General features: G+C 45.8%; 1 protein-coding gene across 1 annotated transcript in view; it reads left to right on the forward strand.

Moving 5' to 3' along the window:
- Positions 1–17,619, forward strand: part of TMEM123 (transmembrane protein 123) — a 58,250-nt gene extending 40,631 nt beyond the window's left edge. Inside the window, exons 3-5 of the mRNA XM_038536355.1 lie at positions 11,941–12,186; positions 13,368–13,521; positions 15,619–17,619. Of these exons, the coding sequence (XP_038392283.1) occupies positions 11,941–12,186; positions 13,368–13,521; positions 15,619–15,643 (425 nt within the window). The 3' untranslated portion in view covers positions 15,644–17,619. The remainder of the gene's footprint in view (positions 1–11,940; positions 12,187–13,367; positions 13,522–15,618) is intronic.
- The last annotated feature ends 9,981 nt before the right edge of the window (positions 17,620–27,600 follow it).

Raw genomic sequence — 27,600 nt, forward strand, 5'->3', positions numbered from 1 at the left:
TTTCAAGTGAATTTTTATGTGTGATGTAAAACACTGGTTCAGTTTGCCCAGCACCATTTATGGAAGACTCTGTTTTCCCTGTTGTATAATCTTGAATTCTTTGTCATAAGTTAATTGACTGCATGTACATGGGCTTATTTCTGGGCTATCTCTTCAATTGATCTGTGTGTCTGCTTTTTTTTTTTTAATGTTTTATTATTTTTTTTAAGATTTATTTATTTACTTATGATAGAGAGAGAAAGGCAGAGACACAGGTAGAGGGAGAAGCAGGCTCCATTGGGAGCCCGACATGGGAGCCCGACGTGGGATTCCATCCCGGGACTCCAGGATCGTGCCCTGGGCCAAAGGCAGGCACCAAACCGCTGAGCCACCCAGGGATCCCCACGTGTGTCTGCTTTTATGACAGTAACCTACTGTCTGGATTAGTACGGATTTGTAATATAGTTGGAAATTAGGGAGCATGATGTCTCCAACTTTGTTCCTTTTATCAAGATTACTTTGCCTATTTGAGGTCTTTTGTGATTCCATACAAATTTCAGAATTTCCTATCTCTGTGAGGCTTTTGATTGGGATTGTACTGAATTATAGGAAGCTTTAGGTGGTATGGATTTTTAGGAGTATTAATTCTTCCAGTACATGAGCATGGAATATTTTTCCATTTGTGTCCTCTTCAATTACTTTTGCCAGTGTTTTAAGGTTTCCAATTTACAGGTCATTCATTTCTTGGTTAAGTTTATTCCCAGGTATTTTATTTTTCTTGGTGCGTTGTAAATAGGATTGTTTTCTTAACCTTGTTTTCTGCAGGTTCCTTATGAGTGTTCAGAAATACAACAAATTTTGTATACTGATGTCTATATCCTGAAACTTAATTGATTTCATTTATTAGTTCCAACAGTTGATTTGGTGGCGTCTTTAGGATTTTCTGTGTATATTATCTTGTCATTTGTAGATGGCAACAGTTTTACTTTTTACTTTTCAATTTGTATTTTATTTTTCTTGCCTTATTGCTATGGCTGGGACTAGTAATATGTTGAAGAAAAGTGGCAAGAGGCGGTATCCTTGCTTTGTTCCTGAGCTTATAGGAATAGTTTTCAGTTTTTCACCATTGAATAGGATGCTTGCTCTGGGTTTGTCATATACAGCCTTTATTATGTTTAGCTGTATTCCCTCCAAATCCACTTTGTTGAGAGTTTTTATTGTGAACAGATACTGAATTTTATCAAGTGTGTTTTCTGCATTTGTTGAGGTATGATCATAAGATTTCTAACCTTTGTTTTGTTCATGTGGTGGATAACACTGACTTGCAGATGCTGAACCATCCTTGCATCCTTGGAATAAATCCCCCTTGATCATGGTAAAGGATGCTTTTAATAGATGGATGAATAAAGTTTATTAATACTGTGTTGGGGATTTTTGCATCTATGTTCATCAAGGATATTGGGCATTACATTTCTTTGCTTGTGGCATCCTGATCTCATTCTGTTAATCAGGGTAATGCTGGCCTGGTAAAATGTGTCTAGAAGTGTTCCCTTCTCTTCTATTTCTGAAAGAGTTTGAGAAAGATTGTTGTTATTTCTTTGAATGTTGAGCAGAGCTTACCAGTGAAGCTATCTGGTCGTGGACTTTGGTTTATTGGAAGGTTTTTGTTTACTGATTCAATCTCCTTAGTAATAATAGGCCTAGTCTGTTCCGATTCTCTTATTTCTTCATGATTCAGTCTTAGAAAGTTGTATGTTTTTAGGAATTTATCCATTTACTTCAGGTTGGCATATAATTGTTCTTAGTATTCTCTCATGGTGATTTGTAATTTTGTGGTATATATTGTGACATTTTTTTTCATTTCTGATTTTCAGTTCTTTTTCTCTTGGTGATTCTAGCTAAAGATTCTAGCTAAAGATTTGTCCATTTTGTTCATCCCTTCAAAAAATTAGTTCTTTGTTTCATTGATCTTTTGGGTTTCTTTCATTTTTTATTTCCACTATGATCCTTGTTTCCATTTTTCTATTAACTTGGGGCATTTTCTCTAGTTTCTTGAGGTATAAGGTTAGGTTGTTTGAGATACTTCTATTGGATGTGGAGCCTACTTTAAAAAAAATCCAGTGAAGTCTATTTTGTCTGATAGAAGTATTGCTCTCCTGGCCCTCTTTTGCTTCCCATTTACATAAAGTATCTTTTCCACCCTATCACTCCGAATCTGTGTCTTTGGGTCTGAAGTCTCTTTTGGCAACATATGGATGGGTCTTGTTATTTTATCCATATAGTCACTCTTTTCTTTTGTAGAATTCAGTCCACTTGCATTTAAAGTAATTATTGATAGGGGTGTACTTACTGCCATTTTTCTCATTTTTTTTTTCCTGGCTGTTTTGCTGTTCCTCTATTCCTTTCTTCTCCTAAACATACCATGGTGTGATGAGTTTTAGTGGTGTGCTTAGATTCCTTTCTCATTGTGTCTGTGCATCTGCTATAGGCTGCTGCTTTGTGGTTACCATGAGACTTGGATAGGATATAACAACTTATATTTATGACAGTCTTTTTTAAGTTGATGACATAGTTTGAATAAATTCTAAAGCTCTACATTTTTATTCTCCCTTCCCCCAGTGCTTTATGACTTCATCATATTACATTTTCTATATCATATACCCCTTAATTACTATAGTTATACTTTTACTGCTTTTGTATTTTTTTTAAAGATTTTATTTATTTATTTAACAGAGAACATGAAGCAAGCACGAGCAGGGGAACAGCAGAGGGAGAAGGAGAAGCAGGTTCTGTCCCAGGATTCTGAGATCATGACCTGAGCTGCAGGCAGACGCTTCACTGACTGAGGCACCCAGGCGCCCCATATTGCTTTTGTCTTTTAACCTTTGTATGCCTTTATAAGTGATGAATCTACCACCTTTACAACATTAGATTCATCTGAATTGTACCTTTATTCTTTCATATGTTTGCCTGTTACTCATCAGCACCTTCTTCTTTTGGCTTAAAAAATCCCTTTAATATTTCTTGTGGCCATTCTGACTGTGATGAACTACTTGAACTTATGCTTTTCTGGAAAACTCTTCATTTCCAAATGACAACTTTGCCAGATGGAGTATTCCTGTTTGAAAGTTTTTCTTTGAGCACTTAGAATAGATTGTGCCACTCTCTTCCGGCCTGCAGAGTTTATACTGAAAAAATCTGATCATCTCATGGGGGCTTCTCTTGATCATAAGCAGTTGTTTTTCTCTTCCTGCTCTTAAGATTCTTTCCTTTCTCTAATGTTTCATGTTTTAATTATAATTTGTCTTGGTGTGGATCTCTGTGGTTTCATCTTATTTGGAGCTCTGTATGCTTCCTAAACCTGGATGTTTGTTTCCTACCCCAGGTTAGGGAAGTTTTCAGCCATGATTTCTTCCAGTTTTCTCTCCTTTCTCTCTCTGTCCTGGGGTTCCTGTAATGTCAGTGTTGCTCGTTTGATGTTGCCCCATGAGTCCCTTAAGCTGTCTTCACTTTTTTCCATTCTTTTGTGTTTTTGCTGCTCCAATGGGGTGAGTTCCATTGATCTGTCTCCTGCTCAATCTAGTTGGCTGTTGAGCCTCATCTGGTGCATTGTTCAGACCACTTGCTGTGTTCTTCAGCATTTTGGATTCTTCCTGGCACTTTATTATATTCTTTCTCCGTTGAAGTTCCCACTGTGTTCATCCATTCCTCTGCCAAGTTCAGGGAGCATCTTTTTAGTATATGTGCTGCCGAAGCGAGCACAGGGAGCATCTTTTTGACCATTATTGTGAACTTTTTATCAGGTAAATTATCTCTATTCCATTAAGAACTTTTTCTGAGGTTTTCTTGTTTAATTTGGAGTATCTTCCTATTTCTTCATTTTCCTTTACTTTCTGTGTCGGTCTATGCATTAGATGAAACAGGCACCTCTTATTCTTGAATGGGTGGCCTAATGTAGCAGAAGAACCGTACGTACCATCTATCCTGCCCTAGCCTGGTTGTCTTTCATAACTCTGATTATTAAGCACCATATTTTATGTCTAAAGACTCCCAGGAATTGAGAATGTGCCAAGCCCTGTCAGTGTAGGGGATAGTCCCAGCACCTGGACTCGGGCTGATTATAAGCCATGTCCTCAGGTACCAGCATTGGAAGCATGCCAGCACACACAGGGAGTGTATGCATAAGTCCTGCTGCCCACCAGTCAGGCCATCTGGAGGTGTCCCCTGGGCAACAATTTCAAAAATGTGGGAGCCAGGCAAGTGTTCAAGTTCCTTTCCATGAGATGCCAGTGAGAGTGTGTGCCTGGAGAGAGGCACACAGTGTGTAAAGGTGCCCAAGCCCAAGGGAATGGGCCTCCCCCACAGAAGGATGAGTTGTGCTTCCATCTGCTATGTGTGCAGTGCCTGGGGGTGGCAGTCTGCCCAAAGTGCCTTTCCAGTTGTCACAGTCCATGGGACCCAGGAATGCAATCACCCTGGCCACCAGAGCCAGGCCAGCACCAGAAGGGCAGAGGCTCCTCCCCTGGAGATACTGGGGAGCTGGAGTGGGGCAGAGGGAGAGAGCAAAGATGCCCATATCCATCTCTAGAGAGGACCCGTCAGGCCCCTAGATGTGTGTTAAATTCCATGTCTGCCATTCAAGCCAACACCTGGACATTAGCAGAGGAGCCTCTGACATAAAGCATAGGCACCTATCACTTGGCTGCCTCTGTGCTTAGTCCCTGGAGTGAGCAAGACTGAGCACATGAGCCCCTTTCAGTCAGGTCCCTGTAGCCAGTGAGTCTGCTGGGCCTGAGCCCCGTCATGCTGGAGGGCCCATGGGCTTGTCTCCCAGGCATAGGTGTATAGGTGGGGGTACTTGATGTGTGGTTCAAGGAGAGGGCTGTGAGCTCCCTTGTGACTGTGGGTCATAGTGCTGGGGTGGAGTTTATGGTGGGATTGTGTGTCAGCCTCTCCCCCTGCTTCCCTGGGAAGGTTTCAGCTTTGCTCCATGTGTAGGCCTTGCTCTCCAAGGTAGTGGTTTCTTCCTGGAAGTCACTGCAGATCCGGTATTGTGGGAGGAGGTGACTGTAGGATCTGCTGCATTGCCATGCAGAGCCTGTTTTCTGGTCAGTAACTGGTTTGAGGTAACCTCTACGCTTTTGCCCTCTGTACTTTCCAAGTTTGCTGTGTCTCATATAAAGATAAGTCGCTTGTAAACAAAGCAGTTCATGGGGTTTTTCTTACTGTTGGATAATCTTCACCTTAATGTACCTTCAGTGTGACCTCTAGGCTGGGCCTTGAACAGAAACAGAACTTCACTAGACTGAGGTGGGGGGAGGCACTGTAGGTCTCAGGAAGGAGGAGCAACAAACACAGAAATGGACTGGCCGTGAGGGGCAAGGGAGCAAACGCCTCTGTTGCTGGACAGTCTAGAGCACAGGCCAGAAATGATTGTGTTCACCCACAACCATGCCTGGCACTATGAGTAAAATAAAAATCCAGGTGTGTAGTTTGCACAGTTAATAACCAGCTAAATGGTTTTTTCTATTGAAAAAACAAAATAAGGTACGTTAATTTGAGGGGGCACCTGAGTAGCTTAGTTGGTTAAGTGTCAAACTCTTGATTTCTGCTCAGGTCATGATCTTAGGGTCATGAGTTCGAGCCCCTGTTGGGCTCCCCACTCAGCAGGGAGCCTGCTTGAGATTCTCTCCCCCACTTCGTGTGCATTCTCTCCTTAAAAAATAAAGATACACTAATTTTTATTTAATAATACAATGAAGAGTTCAAAATAAATGAAAACCAGATGTTTGATGAAAAGGGAAATGCCTGGGAAGGAATTGGAAGTGGAATAATGTGACTGTGCTGTTTGCATGTTGCTTGGACTGTGAGCTCCTTGCAGGTAAGAACTGCATTGTCTGTGTGTCTGCAGAGCCTGGGAGCATACTTTCAAGTGGGGCAGGAGTGCGTGGGGGGCAGGGAGCAGGTGTGCATGGGGCAGGTGTGCGGAGCCTGCACAAGCAAGGCTGGAGCATGCTGGGGACAGCAGGGAGTGAGTTCTGTGCTATGGAGAGCAAGAATCTTAGGGATGAGAGGCGTGGCCAGTTTTGAGCAACAAGAGAAGAAAGTTACTGTTCTTGCAGATGCCCTTGTGACCATGATCCAGGCCTTCTTTGTCATTAGCCAGGGTTACTAATTAATTGGGAGTTGAGCGTGTGGTAACAGAACAAAGTGGGCAGGAACTCAGGTGAAGGCACCGGCACAGCATGTCATAGTCTGGTGGCCAGGAAGGTGGCGCCCACTCCTGGCTCTGCTCAGCCCCCTGCAGCTCTGGGCCAAGCAGACCCTGGTGGAACTAAATGTATTGTGGTTATACGAGACCTTAGTCCAAACACCCTGGTTATTTTTCTGCATTTATATAGTTGGCTTTCCTTTTTGGAATTTTATTTTTTTTATTTTTTTATTTTTTCCTTTTTGGAATTTTAATTTTGAACTTAGATGTTTAGGAACTTGGCAAAATATATTGGATTTTCAGACAAAGCACAGTTCTTTATGATTATAATAGTTTTTGAATTTTTTTAAGGCCAGTTTCCTCTTAGATCCTGTTTTAATCTAGAGTTTTCAGTTCTGTGGATTTTTGGTCCTCGGGTCATGAGAATTCAGACTTTTAAGAACCAGTCTCCCGTGTGTGCACAGGGAGGGAAGACCTCTGCTCTCTAAGAGCACAGCCGGGAGAGAGCTGTGGTTTTGCTGTGTTCCAGAGGACAGAGGTTCTCCGGGGGCCACACGCACGGTTTTCTCATCATTGGCTCAGGCTGCGGTTCGTGTTCGGAATCCCACACGCTCAGAGTAACGTATGGCACCACCAACTCATGACCGTAGCTTAAATAGCTCAGTATTTTTGGTAACTATCATAGGAAATGAAAAGGTACTCCTATCCTATTTAAAAATAACTGCGATTTAAAAAACCTCATGTGTATTTTCAACTCCAGTTTGAGCGTGTATTTGATGCCCTGATGAAAGAACTGTCACCTTTAACCTTGGAATTTTTAGGTTAAAGGGGAAAGCGGTGTTTTGGGGCTCGAGGCTATCGGGCAGGAAAGTTACTTAACACAGACCTGTAGCGAGCAGCAGGACTCTGCAGGGTCAGGACCTGTACTTGGTGTCGGGGAAACAGGCCTCGCTTCTTTGGAAAATCGCCTCAAAGAACCAAAGAACCGATGGGCACAGAGCCTGGTCTTCCCCGGGATGCCGCCGCGCTGACCTTGGGCCAGGAGAGCTGCCGGCACCTGCCCCTCAGCTTCCCTTGGGGACCTCCGGGTGCAGCTCCTGAGAGGAAGTGCATTTCCGAAAACTGCTGCTCTGGGAGGGAAGAAAAGTCACCGAAGGTCTCTGTGTGGCAGATGCTGTGTGGCATACACCGCCCCCTGGCTCTGTTTGCTAGCCGTGCCCAGGCGTTCCCAGTTTCTTTTTTCTTTTTTTAAAGATTTTATTTATTCATGAGAGAGACAGAGAGAGAGAGGCAGAGACACAGGCAGAGGGAGAAGCAGGCTCCACGCAGGGAGCCGGACGCGGGACTCGACCCCGGGTCTCCAGGATCATGCCCTGGGCTGAAGGTGGCGCTACACCACTGAGCCACCGGGGATCCCCTCATTCCCACTTTCCAGAGGAGGCAGGAGCGTGAGTGTCCGCTTCAGTGAGGCGTGTGAGGCGTGTGAGGAGTGTGAGGCGTGTGAGGTGTGTGAGGAGTGTGAGGTGTGTGAGGAGTGTGAGGTGTGTGAGGCGTGTGAGGCGTGTGAGGTGTGTGAGGTGTGTGAGGTGTGTGAGGAGTGTGAGGCGTGTGAGGTGTGTGAGGAGTGTGAGGTGTGTGAGGAGTGTGAGGTGTGTGAGGCGTGTGAGGTGTGTGAGGAGTGTGAGGTGTGTGAGGCGTGTGAGGAGTGTGAGGCGTGTGAGGCGTGTGAGGTGTGTGAGGAGTGTGAGGTGTGTGAGGAGTGTGAGGTGTGTGAGGCGTGTGAGGTGTGTGAGGTGTGTGAGGAGTGTGAGGTGTGTGAGGAGTGTGAGGCGTGTGAGGTAACCCGCAGGGAAGGGGCTGAGCGCCCGAGGGGAGCGCAGTGCATGGCTCACCCAGACAACAGGCAGCACCCACCAGGTAGAGTCTCATCCCTTCTGAAAACTTTGTCCTGAGGGTCGTGCTCTCACCGCCACCCAGTGACCGAGGGCTGACGGCCCTGGCAAAGCGCACTCCTCTCAGGCGCCATCAGCGCCCCTGCCTTTGCCCTGCACTCGGCACCTGGCGGGAAGCCGAGTGCGTGGACCCGTCCCTGCCACCCCTCGCCCGCCGTCCGCTCACCGTGTCCCCCGACAACAGCCGAGAATTTCTCGTGTCTGATTGAAGCCCTTCCGTGACCTCGCTTCATCCGTGGGAGCTCTGCGTGTTTTTGGACAGATGCTCAGAGGAGCCGGCTCCGCCCGGGCGCCGCGTGAGTGTACGTGACTGCGGGTGGCCTGAACCCGGCCCCACTGGCTAGCAGTGCTGGCCCCAACGCGTCCTGCCCCCCTGCCCCCCGCCCCCCGCCCCCATCCCCTCTCCCTCCGTCCCCCTCCCCCCTTCCCCTGCCCCCTCTGCCCCCCTGCCCATTTCCCTATCTGTAAGGTCCCTCCTGGTGACTCGTTTTAAGTTGATTCCTACGGAAAGATCCACCTCTCAGCTAACATCACACCCTGAGGTAGTGGGGATACCTGGATTAGGATTGCAGCACGCGCCTGGAGGACGCAGTTCATCCCAGAACCTAAGCCCGACCGCTGTGTGGGCCACGCCCCTTCCCAGCAGCCAAGGTGCTGGGCTGCCTCAGGTCCACCTGCTGGAAGAGTCCTTGTAGGTCCGTCTGCTGCCCGGAATGATGCCGGACGCTGACACTCTGTGGTCACCCAAGCTCGGGGATCCTCCCCTCTGCCAGCCAGGGCCTGCTTCAGGATTGGAGGGTCGCTGTGGGCGTGCAGGTGTGGCCGTGGGGATGCGGGGTGACAGTGGGGACACGGGTGTTCCCAGCTCCTTCCCGGCTCCTTCCCAGCTCTGCCCTGTCCCCCTCACTCCTGCTGATTCTGAGCTGACGGGCAGAGGGTCTGGGGGAGGAAAGCCAGTTGCAGGAAGGCTGGGACTACATGTGGCGTTGGCACACATGCGGTTCCCCCAAGTGATTCCTGGGGTTCCTGCAGCGGGAGCTTCCCCCCTGCCCACCCCCCTCACCCACCCAGCGCCCTGGTGTTGGGGATTGGCTCCCTGCTGGTCACCCTTCCGTGCAGAGCTATGTCCTGAGGCTGCGGACTTGGTGCGGGAAACACGTGCCTCTGCCATCTGCACGTGCAGCCCCGGACCCCTCCGAACGGCTTGTCAGGCCCCCGTCACTGGTGGTGTCCATTTCTTGTCACGTCCAGGGGCTCCGCATCCTGCTGCAACCTGAGGGCAGCCTCCTCTGTCCTCTGCAGACCCTCTCCAGGCACAGACTCTCTGTGCCTTGACAGTGGCTGCGAGCTTCTCGGTGACAGCACAGTGTCAGGTATTTGCACGAGTCAGCATTTGCATCGACTGAAGGACCACAAGGAGTCCAGTAAACACCGGGGACCGTCCTCGGCATAATTTTCCCTTCGTGATGACAACTTTTAAGTGTTACCCTCGGCCACCCTCATGCACTGTGGCATCGACTCCTTTCCCCTCGCCACCTGTTCCATCCCCCATGACTTGGGAAACCTGTACCTGTGGACCACCCCCACCCTGCCTCCTGCACCTGCACAGCACTGGTCCCCCAGGGACCCAACCCTCGGGGCCCAGACAAGGACGCTGATCTTGGGCACTTCCCGGGATTGCCGTGGACGCATTTATACCTCGTGACACTGTTTGATACAGAACTTGCCTGTTTGGTCAATTTATAGAAATGTTCAGCTGCTTGTTTCTCTAACACACCGGGATTTTCCTAGTTGGATGAACCCACTCCAGCTCCCTACCTCACCCCTGTGGCTCCGTCCAGTGTCTCTGACAAAGGGCAGGAAGCTCACGAGTGGGCTGCTGCCAGAAGCTGGACATGTTTGTTGTTTTACTCTGCGAAGCCCTCTCTTCTGAAGATGTGACATGGACACTGGTCCTTTGCTGTATTTAATTCCACTACAGTAGCATTCGTGCACGACTTCTTCAAACAAAGGGGAATATTTCCACTCTAAGTGTATTACTTATCTCTACATGGAGAGCATTCAGAGTAGTTCATTTTTATCGTTTGTATTCTCTACTTGGAATAACTGTAATTTGTTGGTCTCTATAGTACAAAAGTTTTCATTTGGCCTTTATTAAAAATTACATAAGACTCTGTGGGTGAGACCACACAGCAGGGACCCAGAGTTGAGAAAATGTACTAGGAGTTGGAATGGTAAAAGCTGAGAGGCAAATAAGCAGCACCATTAAAATCAGCCTGTACAGTTAAACTGGAAAAAAAAAAAAAAGTATTGTAAGTCTTCCAAGAAAAAGTCCAAAGTGACTAGAAGACGGGATGGGGATGTTGGTATAGGATGCAATGATTGCGGGTGTGGTACAGCACTGTGGGGGTCGAGACCCCCTGGGGAAGGGGAAGGCGGACGGAGTCACTCCTTCACCCAGAGGTACTGCGTCCCCAGGTGGTGGATGGGAGCAGGAAGCCTGCAGTAAGCTCGGAACCTCAAGACAAATGCAGGAATCCATTCATTCCCAGGAAAAAGACCGAATGAGGGCAGCCTGGGTGGCTCAGCAGTTTAGCACCACCTTCAGCCCAGGGCGTGATCCTGGAGACCGGTGCTCGGGTCCCCCATCAGGCTCCCTGCATGGAGCCTGCTTCTCCCTCTGCCTGTGTCTCTCGTGATTAAATAAACAAAATCTTAAAAAAGAAAAAAAAAAGACCAAATGATAGCAGGACTTCAGTCCCTGGACAGCACATACTACAACAACTGGGGCTCCTGTGGGCTTCCAGGGAGGTCCCGTGGGAGGCAAGCAGGCGTAGTTAGAACCATAGCACAGTTCACGTATACACATGTCTAGCACAAGGCTTTTTCCGAATGGGAAACAAGCTTTTTTTTTTTTAATAAATTTTTATTTATTTATGATAGTCACAGAGAGAGAGAGAGAGGCAGAGACACAGGCAGAGGGAGAAGCAGGCCCCATGCACCGGGAGCCCGACGTGGGATTCGATCCCGGGTCCCCAGGATCGCGCCCTGGGCCAAAGGCAGGCGCCAAACCGCTGCGCCACCCAGGGATCCTGGAAACAAGCTTTCTTGCTTGGCATTTCGGGGAGTAGTGACATGATGAGTACCTGCTCCTTTCCATGAGACCCCCATGTCAGGTGTGAACCGAGTTGCTGGTTCAGGTGTTGGATTTCTGAAGCCTTCAGAACCAGGTTTAGTAGAAGTGTCCCCCCTAATGATGGGAAATTCTTCCCAAGCAGCCACACTGGGCACCAGCAGGTGGCATCCTATCAAGGTGATAGCCTTCACCTCCCAAAGCAGTGTGGGCTCCTCCCCACATCCCACATGGGGGGCTAAGGCACGGCTGCTGGGAAAGAGGTAGCTAGAAACCGCATCTTTAAAATCCTTCCCTCCTCCACCCACCGGTCCCATCCTCCACTCACCAGTCCCATCCTCCACTCACCTGATCCTTGGGACAGGACATAGGTATGAGGTTCAGATAGCATCAGTTTAAGACACAGTTCTTGTCCTCAAGGAACTCTGCCCTCGGGGGCCTTATTTCCTATCTTCACCAAGCTCTTAGCTTCACAGGCAGGCAGGCGGGATCCCACACAGTCGTTCATGGTCTGAGATACTGGCTGGCTGCCACGGTGGGCTGGCTGGTGGTGGGCTCGGGATCTTCCATGCTGTTCCACCTGTCTGACCAGGAAGGCCACAAAGAGTGGGTACTAATTCCCTGAGTCACTGTTCAGGGGTAACATTTCTTGGATATTCCTGCAGAGAATGTCACCTTTGTGACCTCCAACTATACGAGCCAGTCCACCACCAGCTCCACGAAACCGCTGACCACGCCACTGTCTCCTATCTCCAAGACGGCCACAGCTACAGCCAGAATCACAACAGCTGGGGTCTCGGCCAACAGGATCTCTACCAGCTCAGGTTCCCAGAACACAACCCAGGCGACGCTGGCCACGGAGACCATCGCCCACAACAGTTCAGCCACAGCCCTTTCTTTATCAGTAACAAGTATGTATCAAAGCTGCCCTATTTCTGTACTGAAAATAGGTGTCAAATGCCACATTTCTATTTTCCTGTTGTGCAAAAAATAGAAATGTGGACAGTGGTGTCATATTACACAATCCGTGGCATCAATCCTGGTGGTCTTGTTCTTGTAGAAAAATGAGTTTCTGATTTAATCAGGTCCATGAGGACTGTAAGGGATGTGCTTTGAAAATGTGTCCTGCTTGGAACTCCTGGTCCCTTGCCACAGACCAGAATTAGGCAGCCTCATCCACCGGGCTCTAAACCCCAATCACCAATTCATGGAGGTTTTACTTCCTTTCTGCTTCCAGTGGTATCAGAACCTGAACGTTAACTTTTAACATATTAAGAGTTCAGCTAGTGACTGCACATAGCAACACAAAGAGCAGACTTCACAGTTTCCTCTGTTTTTGTAGGTTTCTCTCCATTGTTTTATTAATATGGTTTATGTTCTGAAATCAACTGTAATGTCTCCTGGGCTGTTGATGTGATAAAGCCAAAATAGTTTGAATCCCCTATTTATTCAAAAGGAGAAATTTCAGTTAGAACCATTCATTCAGACTGGATCCATCGTGCCAACACCTACCGTTAGGCCTGAACTCTCCCAGGACCAGCAAGGAAACAAATTGCCCAAATCCTGCGGCCTCGGAGGCTGTGGTCAAAGGTTGGGGTCCAGCAGTAGAAAGACCCTGAGATACTAAGGGGCAACCCTGGGGGTGGTGGGGGGCTGAGATGTGGGCCTGCAGGTCCTGGGCAGGGGGATCAGCCCCGGGGTTGGGGGTGGGGAGAGGACCTGCAGGTCCTGGGTTGGGGGGTCAGCCCTAGGGGCAGGGAGAAGACCTGCAGGTCCTGGAGGGGTCAGCCCTGGGGTGGGGAGACCTGCAGGTAGGTCCTGGGGGGGTGGTCAGCCCCGGGGGTTGGGAGGGGAAGAAGACCTGCAGGTCCTGAGGGGGCAGTCAGCCCTGGGGTTGGGGGGGAAGAAGACCTGCCGGTGCTGGGGGTGGTCAGCCCTGGGCACAGGAGAGAAGTGCCGGATGGGCTAAGGGACCCAGAGCTCAGCAGTCACCCAGTGCAAAGCAGGCTTTTGGCTTTCTTAGATAGAAATTCAGATTGGCAGCTTATTATGATAATGTTGAAAAGCAACTAAAGCATATTTTCTGTTCTAGTCACACCAACTATTAATTCTAAAGGAAATCCAGGATCAAAATTTGATACTGGCAGCTTTCTTGGCGGTATTGTGTTGACACTGGGTGTCCTGTCGATTCTTTACATCGGATGCAGAATGTATTATTCAAGAAGAGGCATTCGATACAGAACCATGTGAGTTTTGCTGGCCAGCACTGGTTATTTCTGTTTTTCCTTAAATACCACAACAAAATGCCAGAACAGGGCCACAGGTTTATGAATTACATTCCCATTAATCCTCAGTGCCCAACATTACCTGCAAACACAAACAATGCCCATGCCTGTGAAAGTGCTGCACTGACTCATGTCCCTTTCACGTACCTCCAGCCATAAGCAGCACCTGTTCAGGAGGCTGTGGAGCTGGTACATCCGGCACTTGTCGGGAGCACGGAGGTACATCCTGGGTAGGAACATGGATTTACAGAAATTCTTCTGCAGTCTCATTTTCTCTGATAACTCATTGTATCAAATATCCTATCTTTCCAACAAGGCCCCTTTGTAGGCCTGTAGGTCCTATGCTGTTTGCAGGGGTCACCCCTAGCTTTTAGTCCTCAGAGGCCTTTGGGGGTTTTGACTCTTACTGGAGCACAAGAGCCAGTTTATTCTTTTGATTGTTGAGGTGTTGTAGGGTGACTCCTGTCCAGAGGACACACATGTGTGTCCCACATGGACCTGACATGTCAAGTGCATTTGAGCTGATTTAACAAACTGAAACAGAACAGGTTCCTTGACCACAGAAGTCACTAAGGCTTGGATATGTTGCTGCACATTGAGTTTCCAGAAGGGAACACAGCATGAAAGTATTTCTCAAATTTTTCATTGAACTGTGAAACTTTAATAAACTCACTTTCAAAGAATATCAAGGTTTTGCCAAACTAAAAGCATATTCAGAAACATTCTTTAGATCATGAAGGAAACAGACTAGAGTCAACTTTTTTTTGTTTTTGTTTTTGCTTTTTTAAAAAAAGATTTTATTTATTTATTCATGAGAGGGAGACAGAGAGAGGGAGAGAGAGGCAGAGACACAGGCAGAGGGAGAAGCAGGCTCCATGCAGGGAGCCCAATGTGGGACTCAGTCCCCGGTCTCCAGGATCACACCCTGGGCTGAAGATGGCACTAAACCGCTGAACCACCCAGGCTGCCCCTCAACTTGTTTTTGATACACTTCTGTGCTTCTAGAAATATTTATAGTGTGCTTTTGGTAAATTTCACCAGTTGAGCAGAAGGGATGTTTGATCAGTGTATTTTCATAGTTAATCAGTTTTCACTGATGTAAATGAGGCTGTGAAATAGTGAAGCAGTTCCATTGTTTTCATTTTAGCTTGCCTTCACTACAGAGCATGCTGTCCCGTGTGTGCCTGTGGCATCCTGCTGCCTTCCCCTGGCTTCAGGGGCCCAGCAGCAACCCCTTGGCAAAGGGCGGCGGACCTAGGGGACCTAGGCCCCCACAGGCCCAGTACATGTGGCTCTTCCTGTTCCCCACATTTTAGCACATCTGAAGTTAGGATGTATCTTAGTCTGTGAGCTGAAAAAACAGTGTTGCAGTTTATTTGGCCGTTTTTCTTACTGCATCTGAAAGCCAGTAGTTGCTTTGAAGTTGTGAGGTTCCTATGCAGGACAGTATTTGATGTCTGGTGGTGAGCACTACCAGGTTATGCGGGGGCAGGCGGGTAGGGTCTGTGGGTGCAGGGATGCTGCTGACTCCGCACGGGACCTGCCTTGGCCCCTTGGCTTCTGGTCCCTGTGAGATGAGCTGATTAGATGAGACAGGCAGAGTCAACAGCACAGCACCTCATACATAGTCTGTGTTTGAGGAGTTGTGGGTGCGTGATTTAGCACAGCCACTAAGAGGCCAAGCAGAGGCTGTCTGAATCCTTAACCATATAGTAAACCAGGCACTTAAGATTTTACAGAAAGAAATGACAATGTGGATTCTAGGGCCTGACGTTATTTATTTAAAAATAAGAACCCAGGGATCCCTGGGTGGCGCAGCGGTTTGGCGCCTGCCTTTGGCCCAGGGCGCGATCCTGGAGACCGGGATCGAATCCCACGTCGGGCTCCCGGTGCATGGAGCCTGCTTCTCCCTCAGCCTGTGTCTCTGCCTCTCTCTCTCTCTCTCTCTCTGTGACTATCATAAGTAAATAAAAATTAAGAAAAAAAAAAAAAATAAGAACCCAAACTGTTTTGACATAAATACAAAACAAAGTAATTTTAACTTTTGATATATTACAGTGATGAACATGACGCCATCATCTAAGGAAGTCAAGGACCAATGGAAGAAGATTGATACAGCCCTGTCAATTAATTTCAGTTATTAGGCCATGCATATAATATACAATGTGCTGTATAAACATATAGAAATTCCTCCTGGTTACTAAAGGTAAAACAGGTTTGGTTTGGGTTTTTTAAAGGAGTATTTGGAACATATAGTTAATACAATGGTTATAGTCACTTTTAAAAAATGCACAGTAAGACAAGGCCTGCCCTTTCCTTGTATGGCACTGGTCACAGCGGGGGAGTAATTGGCAGACATGGTCCCTGATGGGCGCTGTGCCGTCCCAGCATACAAATAAGGGCCTCAGGATGGTAACAGAAATGCCACACAGCAAAAATTATAGGAGTTAACCAGCTCGCAAGCATAACTTTAAAGCTTTGTACCTGGTGCACTGCCCCCAGGCCCCAATCAAACTAGAAATGATATCTGGGCTTTGCCCTACTAGGGAGAGCCTGAACTGTCAATGATAGTTAATCTAAGTATTTTTTCCTCTGTGTATTTCAGTAAACTGCAACACTGAACAGTGTTTTAAAGATTTAGTTAGGTTATTGCTGCTGTGAGACTAGCGTCAACTACTGGAAATTGCTTTATTTCATATGGAACAGTTATTTTCTGTTTAGTGAATATTTTTAAGAGGTGTAAAGCTTTCTGTTCCTAGAATCGCTTAATGTCCTGTAAACTTCCCTAACATAGGCTCCTCCTGTGATTTCCAAACCCACCCCACAAGCTAAGGCCGTGCCAGTCCGTCCAGGGGCCGTAGGGCGGCACTACCTACACAACCCCTCAGGCTCCCACCTACATGACCAAATGCTGCATTTTTGTGCACTGTTGATTTTACTCAGATTTGGGGAAATAGCATTTTTATACTAAAAAAAACTTTGGATTAAATTTTTAAGTCTTTTTAAGATAAGCTTTTATTATTCTTCAGGCCACTCGTCTCCTGGGGGCAGGCATGTGGCTATATTATGGTAGCAGAGAAAGCACCGTGTTGTAGGGACCCCAGGGCCGGTCAATGTAGTTCCTGTTACAAACAGCCAAAACTCGGTCATGTTTGGCAAAAAAAATGGTATTTAGACTGACTGTATGACCATCTGAGAGAGTGTTTCTATCTTAGTAAATTTCTGCTAATCCAGAAATACACTAAAATGTCCTAATGTCCCTCATCTGCACTGAAAAGTATTTAAATGTGACTTGTGACCAGCTTTTGTGTTTCAGAGGATGCTAGGAATTTTTATGTAAAAGCATCACTTCTGCTCACTGTGCATTACGGCCTAGTCTGCTGAGGACCAGGTGATGCCGCAGGCCTGAGATGTGTATTGTAGAGGGAATCCAAGAAAGCCTGGGTGGGTGGAGTTAGTAACAGACCACATACTTGCCTGGTCAGGACCCCACCATTTCTATTTCTTTGCAAAATGATGTGTGTGTGGGGGGGGGGTGTTTCAATTTTACCTTTTTCATCTCCTGTGTTCTTTGTGCTTCTCGGCTTGAGGTCCATTAGAACAACATAGGCAGGCCTGATTTTGAGCACTCGGAAGATAGGAAACCACTTCATGTCCCTGAATGCCTTTTCTGTGGCGCGAAGACTGTCTTCTCTGTGTGGAAGCTGCATTGCGCACTTCCCAGGCCAACCACTGCTCCCCCAGTGCACATTTCACAGGCATAAACTCATACCCTTGTCCTGTTCACTTCGGCAAATACTTGCTTTTGTTTGCATTGAGAAATGTATTGACTTGAAGATACATTAGAACCCAATCCAGGACTTTAGATAATCCAAAACATGAATATTCCCATTCAGATAAATGAGAGTTGACAATATATTAGTGAGAATTTTGTATTTTTAAGGAGAAAAAAAAAGCAAATTCCTTTAACTCTTTTTTCCTTTTATTATAATGACCAGCTTTTGGTATTTCATTGTCACTGAGATCTATTTTTAGAATAAAATTTTGTTCTTCATCTAAGAGTTTTGTGTGTGTGGTTTTGCTTCATTTCTTCAAACTCAAGAGAAATGAAAAACCCCAAATAAAGAGGCATATTTTAGGGGTAACACGACACTAGTTAAGTGTGGTTGGCTGGACCAGCAGTACCACTGGGAAACCTGGTGGAAGAGGAAATTCATCAACGCCACTCTAGACCTTCTGAATCAGTGTTTCAATGATCCTACCTGGGGATCCTTCAGAACATCACACCCCTTCTTTATTCTATTGGGTAGAATTATACAAATATCAGCCACAAATGCCTCAAAGTACAGACCAGCACAGTAACATGCTGAGGGCTCTCTCCCAAGCCCGCAGCCCCCCAGCATGGTCTGGACCCCTGGGAACCTATGACAGAGCAGCAGGAGACTTGAAAGAAACAGCTCTTGGTCTGAAGACATCAGACGGATGCTCTACCTGCAATGCCCAAGCTGTTGTCCAACCAGCACCTCTGCTCGCCTACAGAAGCACAGGCAGCAGTGCTCTCTGTGCAGGGAACCAGCTGTACGTCCGCCTCGTTCTGATCTAGAAAAGAACCTCACCACCACAATCTGGCCAGAGCTAAGAAAAGCCCTAAAAGAAAGAGACACATGAGGAACCTAAAACCTACCAAGAATGAATCCAGAAGGAATAGAAAATCTCGGGCAGTCTGTGGGCGCTCAGCGGTTTAGTGCCGCCTTCGGCCCAGGGCGTGATCCTGGAGACAGAGGATCGAGTCTCACGTGGTGCTCCCTGCATGGAGCCTGCTTCTTCTCCCTCTATCTGGGTCTGGGTCTCGGCCTTTCTCTCTGTCTCTCTCATGAATAAATAAAATCTTTAAAAAAAAAAAATCTCAACAGACCAATTAGGAGTAAGGAGATTAAATCACTTGTCAAAAATCTCCCCATAAAGAAAAGCCCAGGACCAGATGACTTCATTGGTAAATTTAACCAAAGAAAACTTAATGCTAATCCTTCCCAAACTTCCAACAAATAAAGGAAGGAACACTCTCCCAGTTTTGTTTTGTTTTTTTAAAGTGACCTCTACACCCAACATGGGGCTTGAACTCATGACATCAAGAGTCGGACGCTCTACTGACTGAGCCAGCCAGGGCATTCCCCCACCCCTGAAACCATTTTTAAAAGCCAGCATTACACTAATGTACACTACACCAAAGCCAGAAAAGGACACCACCAGAAAACTAGAAGATAAAGTCCCTGATGAATATAAACTCAAACATTTTTTCTACTACCAGAATTCCGCCCAAAGGATCACTCACCATGCTCACCAGGGATTTATCCCTGGGATGCAGGGATGGTTTGACATAGGCAGATAAGTGTGATGCACAACATTTGCAGACTGCAACCATGAAGTTTAGGTTCTTTCAGAAGAAAGAAAAGCATTTGACAAAATTCAACACCCGTATTTGATTTGTTTTACCATGAGAACAGAAGGGATGTCCTTCTGTACAGTAAAGTCCACATAGGACAGGCCTATAGCCATCATCAGGAGTCAGTGATGGCAGGGGCAGGAGGGAGGCAGAGGGTACCACTCCACACAGCATGAGAAAGCCTAGCCAGACAGTTAACGAGGTAAACAGCATCAGAACTGGAACAGAGGAAGTAAATTTTTTATTCGCACACAACATGTTTTCATAAACAGAAAAATCCTAACAACTCCACCAAATGGAGCTAATGGATACACTCAGGAAAGTTGCAAGATACAAAATCAACATTCCAAGAGCAGCAGTATTTCTATATACTGACAACAAAGTTCCTGAAAAATAGACAATCCTATTTACGGCAGCATCAAAAACAAAATACTGGGGATTAAATTTAATCAAAGAACTGAAAGATCTCTGCTGAAAATCACAAGATACTGATGAAAGACACTGAAGACATAAATGGAAAGATAGCCTGTGTTCATGGAATGGTACAGTTCATACTAGCAGAGCCCGTAATCTGTGGTCCTCTTAAACCTGGTGCCCAATAATATGGAACAGTTCATGGAGGAGATGAGAGAGCTAAGGAGGAAAATTAGGGAGCTTCAGTTGAGGTACAATTTGCACATTCTTATAGGGGATCCCCCTCACCATGACCATCATGACGAGTTTTGCCTTATGCCTTGAATGCTGAGGTCAGTAATAATAAACTCCCTGCCTCCCAAAGTTGCATTTTCTTTATGTACCCTTTACTCTGAATCTGTGATGTTCTGTCATTTTTCTGATTGGAGAATTCATTTGACTTAGTCTGAAAGTTTTTCTGTCAGCGGGGGAGTTTCACCAACTTGCATGGAAGGATGTTTAGTACATAGTGTGAAGGTAATAAAGCAGTTTAAAAACCAAAAAAAAAAAAAAACAAAAAAAACAAAACCCTAGTGCCCATCCTACCTTTCCAAACTTGTTTCCCATTATCCACCTTCTTTTTCCAAAAATGCTTCATGCATTTTTGTCTTCATATTTCTCACTCTGGAAAATACTTCCCAATATCTCTGTTCTCCAACTCTGCATACTCTAATCCTATTTAATTTTCAATACCCAATTGTAGACACATAGAACAGTGGAAGAGAATAGAGAACCCAGAAATGGATACTTAACTCTATGGTCAACTCTTCAACAAAGCAGGAAAGAATATCCGGTGTAGCAGGACAGTCTATCCAATACGTGCTGTAAGGAAAATTGGACAGCCACATGCAGAAGAATGAAACTGGACCATTCTCTTACACCAGACACAAAGGAAAACTCAAAATGAATGAAAGATCTAAATGTAAGACAGGAATCCATCAAAATCCTAGAGAAGAACACAGGCAACAACCTCTTTGACCTTGGCTGCAGCAACTTCTTACTAGCCACATCTCCAGAGACAAGAGAAACAAAGGCAAAAAATGAACTGTTGGGACTTCATCAAGATAAAGTTTCTGCACAGCAGTCAACAAAACTAAAAGGCAACCTACAGAATGGGAGAAGATATTTGCAAACATCACTCATCATCAAGGAAATACAAATCAAAACCACCATGAGATCCTACCTCACACCAGTAAGAATGGCTGAAATTAACACCATAAGAAACCACAAATGTTGGAGAGGATGTGGAGAAGGGGGAACCCTCTTGCACTGTTGGTGGGAATGTGAACCTCTGGTGCAGCCACTCTGGGATACCTCAGAAAGTTAAAAACAGAGCTACTCCAGGCACCTGGGTAGCTGCCGGTTAAGTGTCCAACTCAGATCATGATCTCAGAGTCATGAGATCAAGTCTCACGTTGGGCTGTGGGCTCCATGCTCAAGCAGTCAGTGTACTTGAAGATTTCTCTCCCTCTCCCACTACCCCTTGCCCTGCTCACACACACTCATAAATAAATAAATCTTTTTAAAAAAATAAATAGAACTATCCCATAATCCAGCAATTGCACGAATAGGTATTGACCTGAAGGATACAAAAATACTGATTCAAAGAATACCTGCACCCCAATGTTTATAGCAGCAATATCCACAATAGCCAAGGTATGGAAGCAGCCCAAGTATCCACTGATATATGAATGGGTAAAGAAGAGGTGGTGTATATACAATGGGATATTACTCAGCATTAAAAATGAAATCTTGCCATTTGCAACATGGGTGGAGCTGGAGCTATAGAATACTATCCTAAGTGAAATAAGTCAGAGAAAGACAAACACCATGATTTCACTCATTTAGGAAACAAAATAAATGAGCAAAGAGAAGAAAAAAAAAGACAAACCAAGAACAGACTCTGAACTACAGAGAACACACTGAAGTCACCAGAGGGGAGGTGTAGGTGGGGATGGGGGAAACGAGATGGGGATGAAGGAGCACACCTGTCAAGATGAGCACCAGGTGATGTAGGGAAGCGCTGAATCACTATACTGCATACATCCTGAAAGTATTATCACACTGTATGTTAACTGGAATTTTAAATAACTGACTACTTACTTTTATTACATTATTTGAACAATCCACACAGCACTTAACCTGAGCTTCTATTATGGCTTGGATTAAAATCTGCCTCTCAGAGCTTCAGTATTCCATATCATGCTTTACTTTATAAGACTTCTGCTTGCTCTGACAATGATTATTTTTTTGCACCTCCTATGCCATCCCAAACCCTTCACTAATTAATCCCCATACCTGCCTTCATGCTTTTTCACCTTTAGTGTCTGTAAAATATACCCTAATTGCTCCAAATTCTGCTATAGTATGAGTTATATTCACAACAGCCTCAAAATGGAAAAGTTTCCTCAAAAGACAGTAGATCAGTAGATTCTGGTGGAAATACAGACTGTCTGGACCCATCTCGAATGTGGCAGAGATTATATACCAGATTAGGACAGAGAAGAATCTTTAGTTTCCTTGTAACTTTGGAATAGCTATTATGATTTCTGGTTTTATAGAAAAATAATTGGGTATTTACCTATGGACTTGGAAATAAGATCTTCAAGACCTACGGTCAAGTGACAAAGCACCTGGCCTGTGCACACGCATGTGGGATACACTGGCACGCACAGAATACATGGTGGATTAGCAGGGATTACCACAGGGCAGATTCAAAATCCTGGTGGGGAGAAACAGGATTTCAACATCTCACTTTATATACTTACCCTGGATCTTCTACGTGTCCTAATTCTACCTGGCCTTTAAAAAAACAGCAAAAACAGCAACACATGCTCGGACTCCGTTGCAGCTACTTGGGGATTGGACCCCTGGCCCTGCCATTAGCACAGTCCCGGAGAGAAGACATGCTTGTGTGCAGTCCCTGGTCAGGTCCCACTTCACCTTGTGACCAAAAGATGAGAGACACTGACCCTCAGAGAAAAGCTGGGGCGGGGGGGGGGGGGGGGGGGCAAGGTTGTAAGGGCTTGCCAGAAGCCTTAGGACTTGGAGGGGAGTCCCTGGGTCTGGGATCCCGGGCTCTCACCGAACATGTGGAGCAGCACCACCATGTGGCTTACGAGATGCTGCCCACTGCCCTTTATTGCCACCGCTGCAGAGGACTCAAAGCTCCAAGGATTCGCAGCTGGAGACCTGTCTGGACACCGTTATCACAGAGAGACCACAGGATCTAGCATACAGATCAGCTGTTGTCATGGTTTTCCCATCTCTAAGCTAATCACACACATCCCAGCACACCAACTAGACAGCGTGATCCACGGTGGGTTTGTGGGGCCCAATAAATAACACCCATGTTACCCAAGTTCAGGACCAGTAAGGGATGAAAGCAGTCACCACACACAGATGAAAACATCACCTTTATTACTGATGAAGATGTCTGACAATGACAGACGTGGAAGTCCGAACACCAAACCCCAGAAGGAAACCTCCTCCTTGGTGACTGAGCCCCAAGGAGGCCGCAATCACAGAGCAGAGCAGACTGCAGGCACACCGATCCCACGGGAACACCAGGGGCAAGACATGGCTGAACGAATCTCACACCAACCCATCTACCTCCCAAAAGCACCGGGACCGTAAGTGCTGGAGAGATGAGAAGTCTGCGATGGAAGAAACTCTGAGGAGAATACGTGTCCTCCTCCCCTGTCCAGTTCTTCCTGAACCGTTACTAGTCGCCAGTGGTTCTTACATGGGACGGTGGAGCTCCGAGGGTCCTGGACACTCTGGGGGTCCTAACCACTCACACGGGTTGTCTGCCACTCTCACAGGTGTGCAAACACAGGAGCGCAGTCACTGTGGACAGCACGGCCTGCATCCGCGTGCTGGGCTCACGGGGCCAGCAGCCACAGCCGCCCTGCCCTGCTTGCCTCCAGCACGTTGGAGTGGAGATGCGGTCACTTAAACCTGGCCCCCGAGCGGCCGTCGCTTTCATCCTATGGGACGAGATGGGAAGCACATCCAGGTACTTCTGCTACAGACCCAACTGCATTGCTGAAGCTGCCTTTTTCCCAACAAAGCATATTTACTTTGGGAAAAAAAGAAAAAAACCACTGGCAGCTATAAGTGGCATTTTCTCCGAGTGAGATGAAAACCAACAGTGTTCGTAGTTGATGGTAAAAATCAAATTTCTAAGCAAAAATTAAAATTCTATAGAAGCTGTATTCTGTGAGCTTGAGAACTTCCTAATCCTTAAACTTGCCCTGATGATACTAATGGGGATATTCATAGATGTGACTTTTTTAAGATTTTATTTATTCATGAGAGGCAGAGAGAGAGGTGCAAAGACACAGGCAGAGGGAGAAGCAGGCTTCGTGCAGGGAGTCTGACGTGGGACTCGATCCCAGGTCTCCAGGATCACACCCTGGGCTGAAGGCGGCGCTAAACCGCTGGGCCACCAGGGCTGCCCTAGCTGTGACTTTTTGACAATGAGTCATGAAATGTGCTAACATGAGACATCTGCACAACTCAGTAAACGAGTGTTTTCCAAATGACTAATGCTTAAGGGGTCGTGCCCACACATGGGTTAAAGATCCATTAAAAGTGCAAGGTTCAGGGATCTCTGGGTGGCTCAGCGGTTTGGCACCTGCCTTTGGCCCAGGGCGCGATCCTGGAGTCCTGGGATCGGGTCCCACGTCGGGCTCCCAGCATGGAGCCTGCTTTTCCCTCCTCCTGTGTCTCTGCCTCTCTCTATCATAAATCAATCAATCAATCAATCTTTAAAAGAAAACCACGAAGTGCAAGGTTCACCACTTAGAATGTGGATGTTTTCAATGATTATATAAATGCACAGTATCAGTACAGTAGTGGAAATGTATTTTCCTTATGGTTTTTAAATAACACTTCCTTTGCCCTCATAGGCCTTAAGAATTTAACACATAATACACATAACATACAAAATATGTACTGTTTATGAGTAAGGCTCCAGTCGATAGTGGACCATTAGTAAAGTTTTGGGGGAGTCAATAATTATACAGATTTTTGCCTGTGTTGGCGGACTGGTGCCCCTAACCCTCATGTCATCGAAAGGGTCAACTATGAAAGAGAAAATAAAAAGATCACTGAACAGTTAAAGGATCCCAGGGGCTAGTGGGGAGGAAGGGATGAAGGGGAGGGACAGAATTTTAGGGCAGTGAAACTCTTCTGTGTATTACACTCTCACAATCCTGAGACCATAAGCTGAGCTGAAAATCAAGAGTTGGACGCTTAACTGAGCCACCCAGGCACCCCAGGAACTCTGTACTTTCCATTTCGCTGAGAACCTAAAATAGCTCTTTAAAAATGTATAAATTTTTAAAGTTTAAACTTAAAATTTTAAGACCACTGGCATGATTTTAGATTCCACATTCCAACTACCTTTCAGAAACTACCATTTGTCAAGTTTCCATGTAATACCAAAAAGAATATCCACAATTACCTGAAAAATTCTCCTTCCTTTTCTAAATACATACTCCAGAGGCTGAATTTTCTTCATGTACTATAACCAAAGCCAACATATTAAAAAAGATTAGCTGCAGTAGCTGATCTAAGAATCCAGCTGTTTTCTATTAAGCCAGACATCAAAGGGCTTTGCTAAAATGTAAATCGATGCCATTCTTCTAAAGCGTTGACTTGTTCCATGAGAAGTGCTATATTAACATGCACTGCGCAGGGACGCCTGGGTGGCTCAGCGGTTGTGTGTCTGCCTTTGGTTCAGGGTGTGATCCAGGGGGCCCTGGGATTGAGTCCCACATCGGGCTTCCTACATGGAGCCTGCTTCTCCCTCTGCCTGTCTCTGGTGAATAAATAAAATCTTTTTTTAAAATTGAAAAATAAAAAAACATGCACTGTGCATTGCTTTAACGGAATATTTCATTTTTAACTGAATTAATATTTTAAAAATTTGCTGTTATCTCTAACATGGTTAAGCATCAGCAGATGCAACCCACATGAACAGACGCTCTGAGGTCCTCAATATTTAGGACTGTAAATGTTGAAGAGCTGCTACTATGCATTAGCTTTATTTCTTGGAGAATAGGGGTACTGTCTGAAATATTACACTTCTAGAAAAAACTTTAGATCTGTCTTCAAGGCTACCAGCAGCTAGCTGTCCTTGACTTCTGGGATGGTGGTTGACAAGGGAAGGGCCTGAGCTGCTGACACAGGAAGGCTCTGTTCAGCCCCGGACGTGGTCTCCACGGAGAACGTGGGAAACTGCCAGGGCAGACGCTAGAGCCTCACAATCCCATTTATATTAAGATCAAGAAATAGAGCCATATATTATTTTCAAACATACATTAAAACCCCAAAAGTGTAGTTTAGCAAGAGATTAAAATTTTCAAAAGGTAAGTATTCTGGACTCCCCTCCATCTGAACCAAACGGCTAACCAGGGAATCACCCCCTCCCTAGGGTCTGAAGTCTGCCCCTAACTCCCAACTCCCCCATAACTTTACTAATAGCCAACTGCCAACCAGAAGTCTCACTGATATCACTTAACACATCATTTTACATATCTACTACTATACCCTGTATCACTAAAATACCACCTTTTTCTTAATTTCTTTTTTGGTATTTCTAGACTACACAGTTTGTTTTTTCAAATTGTCACAAATCTCAAATTTCCTCATATATTTAGTTTAAAAATCCAAGTATAGTGACCCCACACTGTTCAACCCCATGTTGTCTGAGGTCCAACCATATTACTCCTAGACCGCCACACCTAGATCTCCAGCAACCTACATCCTGTCACTCAGCCTAAATCTGCACATTTACAAAACACGAGTAACACCAATCCTAGGGTCTTAAGGATTAAACAACACAATAAATACACCTAACAGTGCATCTGACATTCGCCCATTGGTTCAACACCACAAATACCTCTTGCAACAGATTCTCATTATTAGAGCAAAAAGAACAAGAGACTGAAACCCTAATCTCTGATCTAGGCAGACAGGACTCGGCAAGGGGATAAAATGTTAATTACATTGCCGTACTTAAGATTCCATGCAATATTTTCACAGAATGTAAAAAACACAGAAATTCTTACACATTATGAAAACTGACTAGGTTGAACAAAGCCTAATAAGGTTAACTTTCAAAAAAGCAAAATTAAGATAATTATTGTTCTTAAGCTGGATGACAGCCCATGCGATTTTTAGAAATATTAATACAGCTTACTGGAACAGCGTGTCCAACCAGCTAAGGAGTTGGGTAGACCCAAGTTCTGATGTTACTTCGTCATCGTTGAAAGGATCGGGGTAATGTGCTTCAAGCAGCTAGCACCTGGGGGCTGTTAGGGCTGCCATAACAAAGCACAGGCTGACTTAAGCAGCAATTTATTTTCTATTTCTGGTGGCTGGAAGTTAAGTGCTGAGATGAAGATGCTGGGGCAAATGGTTTCTTCTGAGGCTTCTCACTGAAGCCTGATGCCCATCTCCCTCTGGCATCTTCACAGGTCCTCCCTCTGGGTGTGTCTATGAGCTCATCTCTCCTTAGACACCAGTCCTCTTACATTTGGACTTAGAGAACCTCCTTTTGCTTTAATTGCCTCTTCAAAGGCCCTATCTAGAAATACAGTCACACGCTGAGGTACTCAGGAGATCAAGACCTCAACACACAGATCTGGGGGCACAGTGTAGCCCATAACCACAGTGGATCCTCAATATATAGTAGCTATCAATTAAAAAGAAAACAGCTCCTAAGATGATTTAACACCCTCTCTGAATTCCATCTCTAACGGCTGGGAGATAGCTCCCACCAACACAAGGTCGTGCTGGAAACAGCCTGGACAATGCAGAAATCTCCACTCTTCCCGATGTCTTCTCTATATAATGGGACCTAAAGGAGTTTCAGGATATGAAGACACATGGAGATTGTACTATTTGCTCTTTCTACTGGGCCTCAGAAGTCTGCCATGGACCCAGATCTGGTAAAGGCAGGGATGCTCGGGCCCAAGGAGACACTGACCAGTTAGCTGTATCCCACCTTCTCTTCCCACCAACATCAATGCATAAAAACCACTGCACTCTTTTTTTTTAAATGCCAATGCAGATTTACCTAATTTTTAAAATGGATTTTAATTACAACGCACAAAGCAACTAGACAGGTATCG

The sequence above is a fragment of the Canis lupus genome, chromosome 5 (genome assembly GCF_011100685.1).
Source record: "Canis lupus familiaris isolate Mischka breed German Shepherd chromosome 5, alternate assembly UU_Cfam_GSD_1.0, whole genome shotgun sequence".
Lineage (NCBI taxonomy): Eukaryota > Metazoa > Chordata > Mammalia > Carnivora > Canidae > Canis > Canis lupus.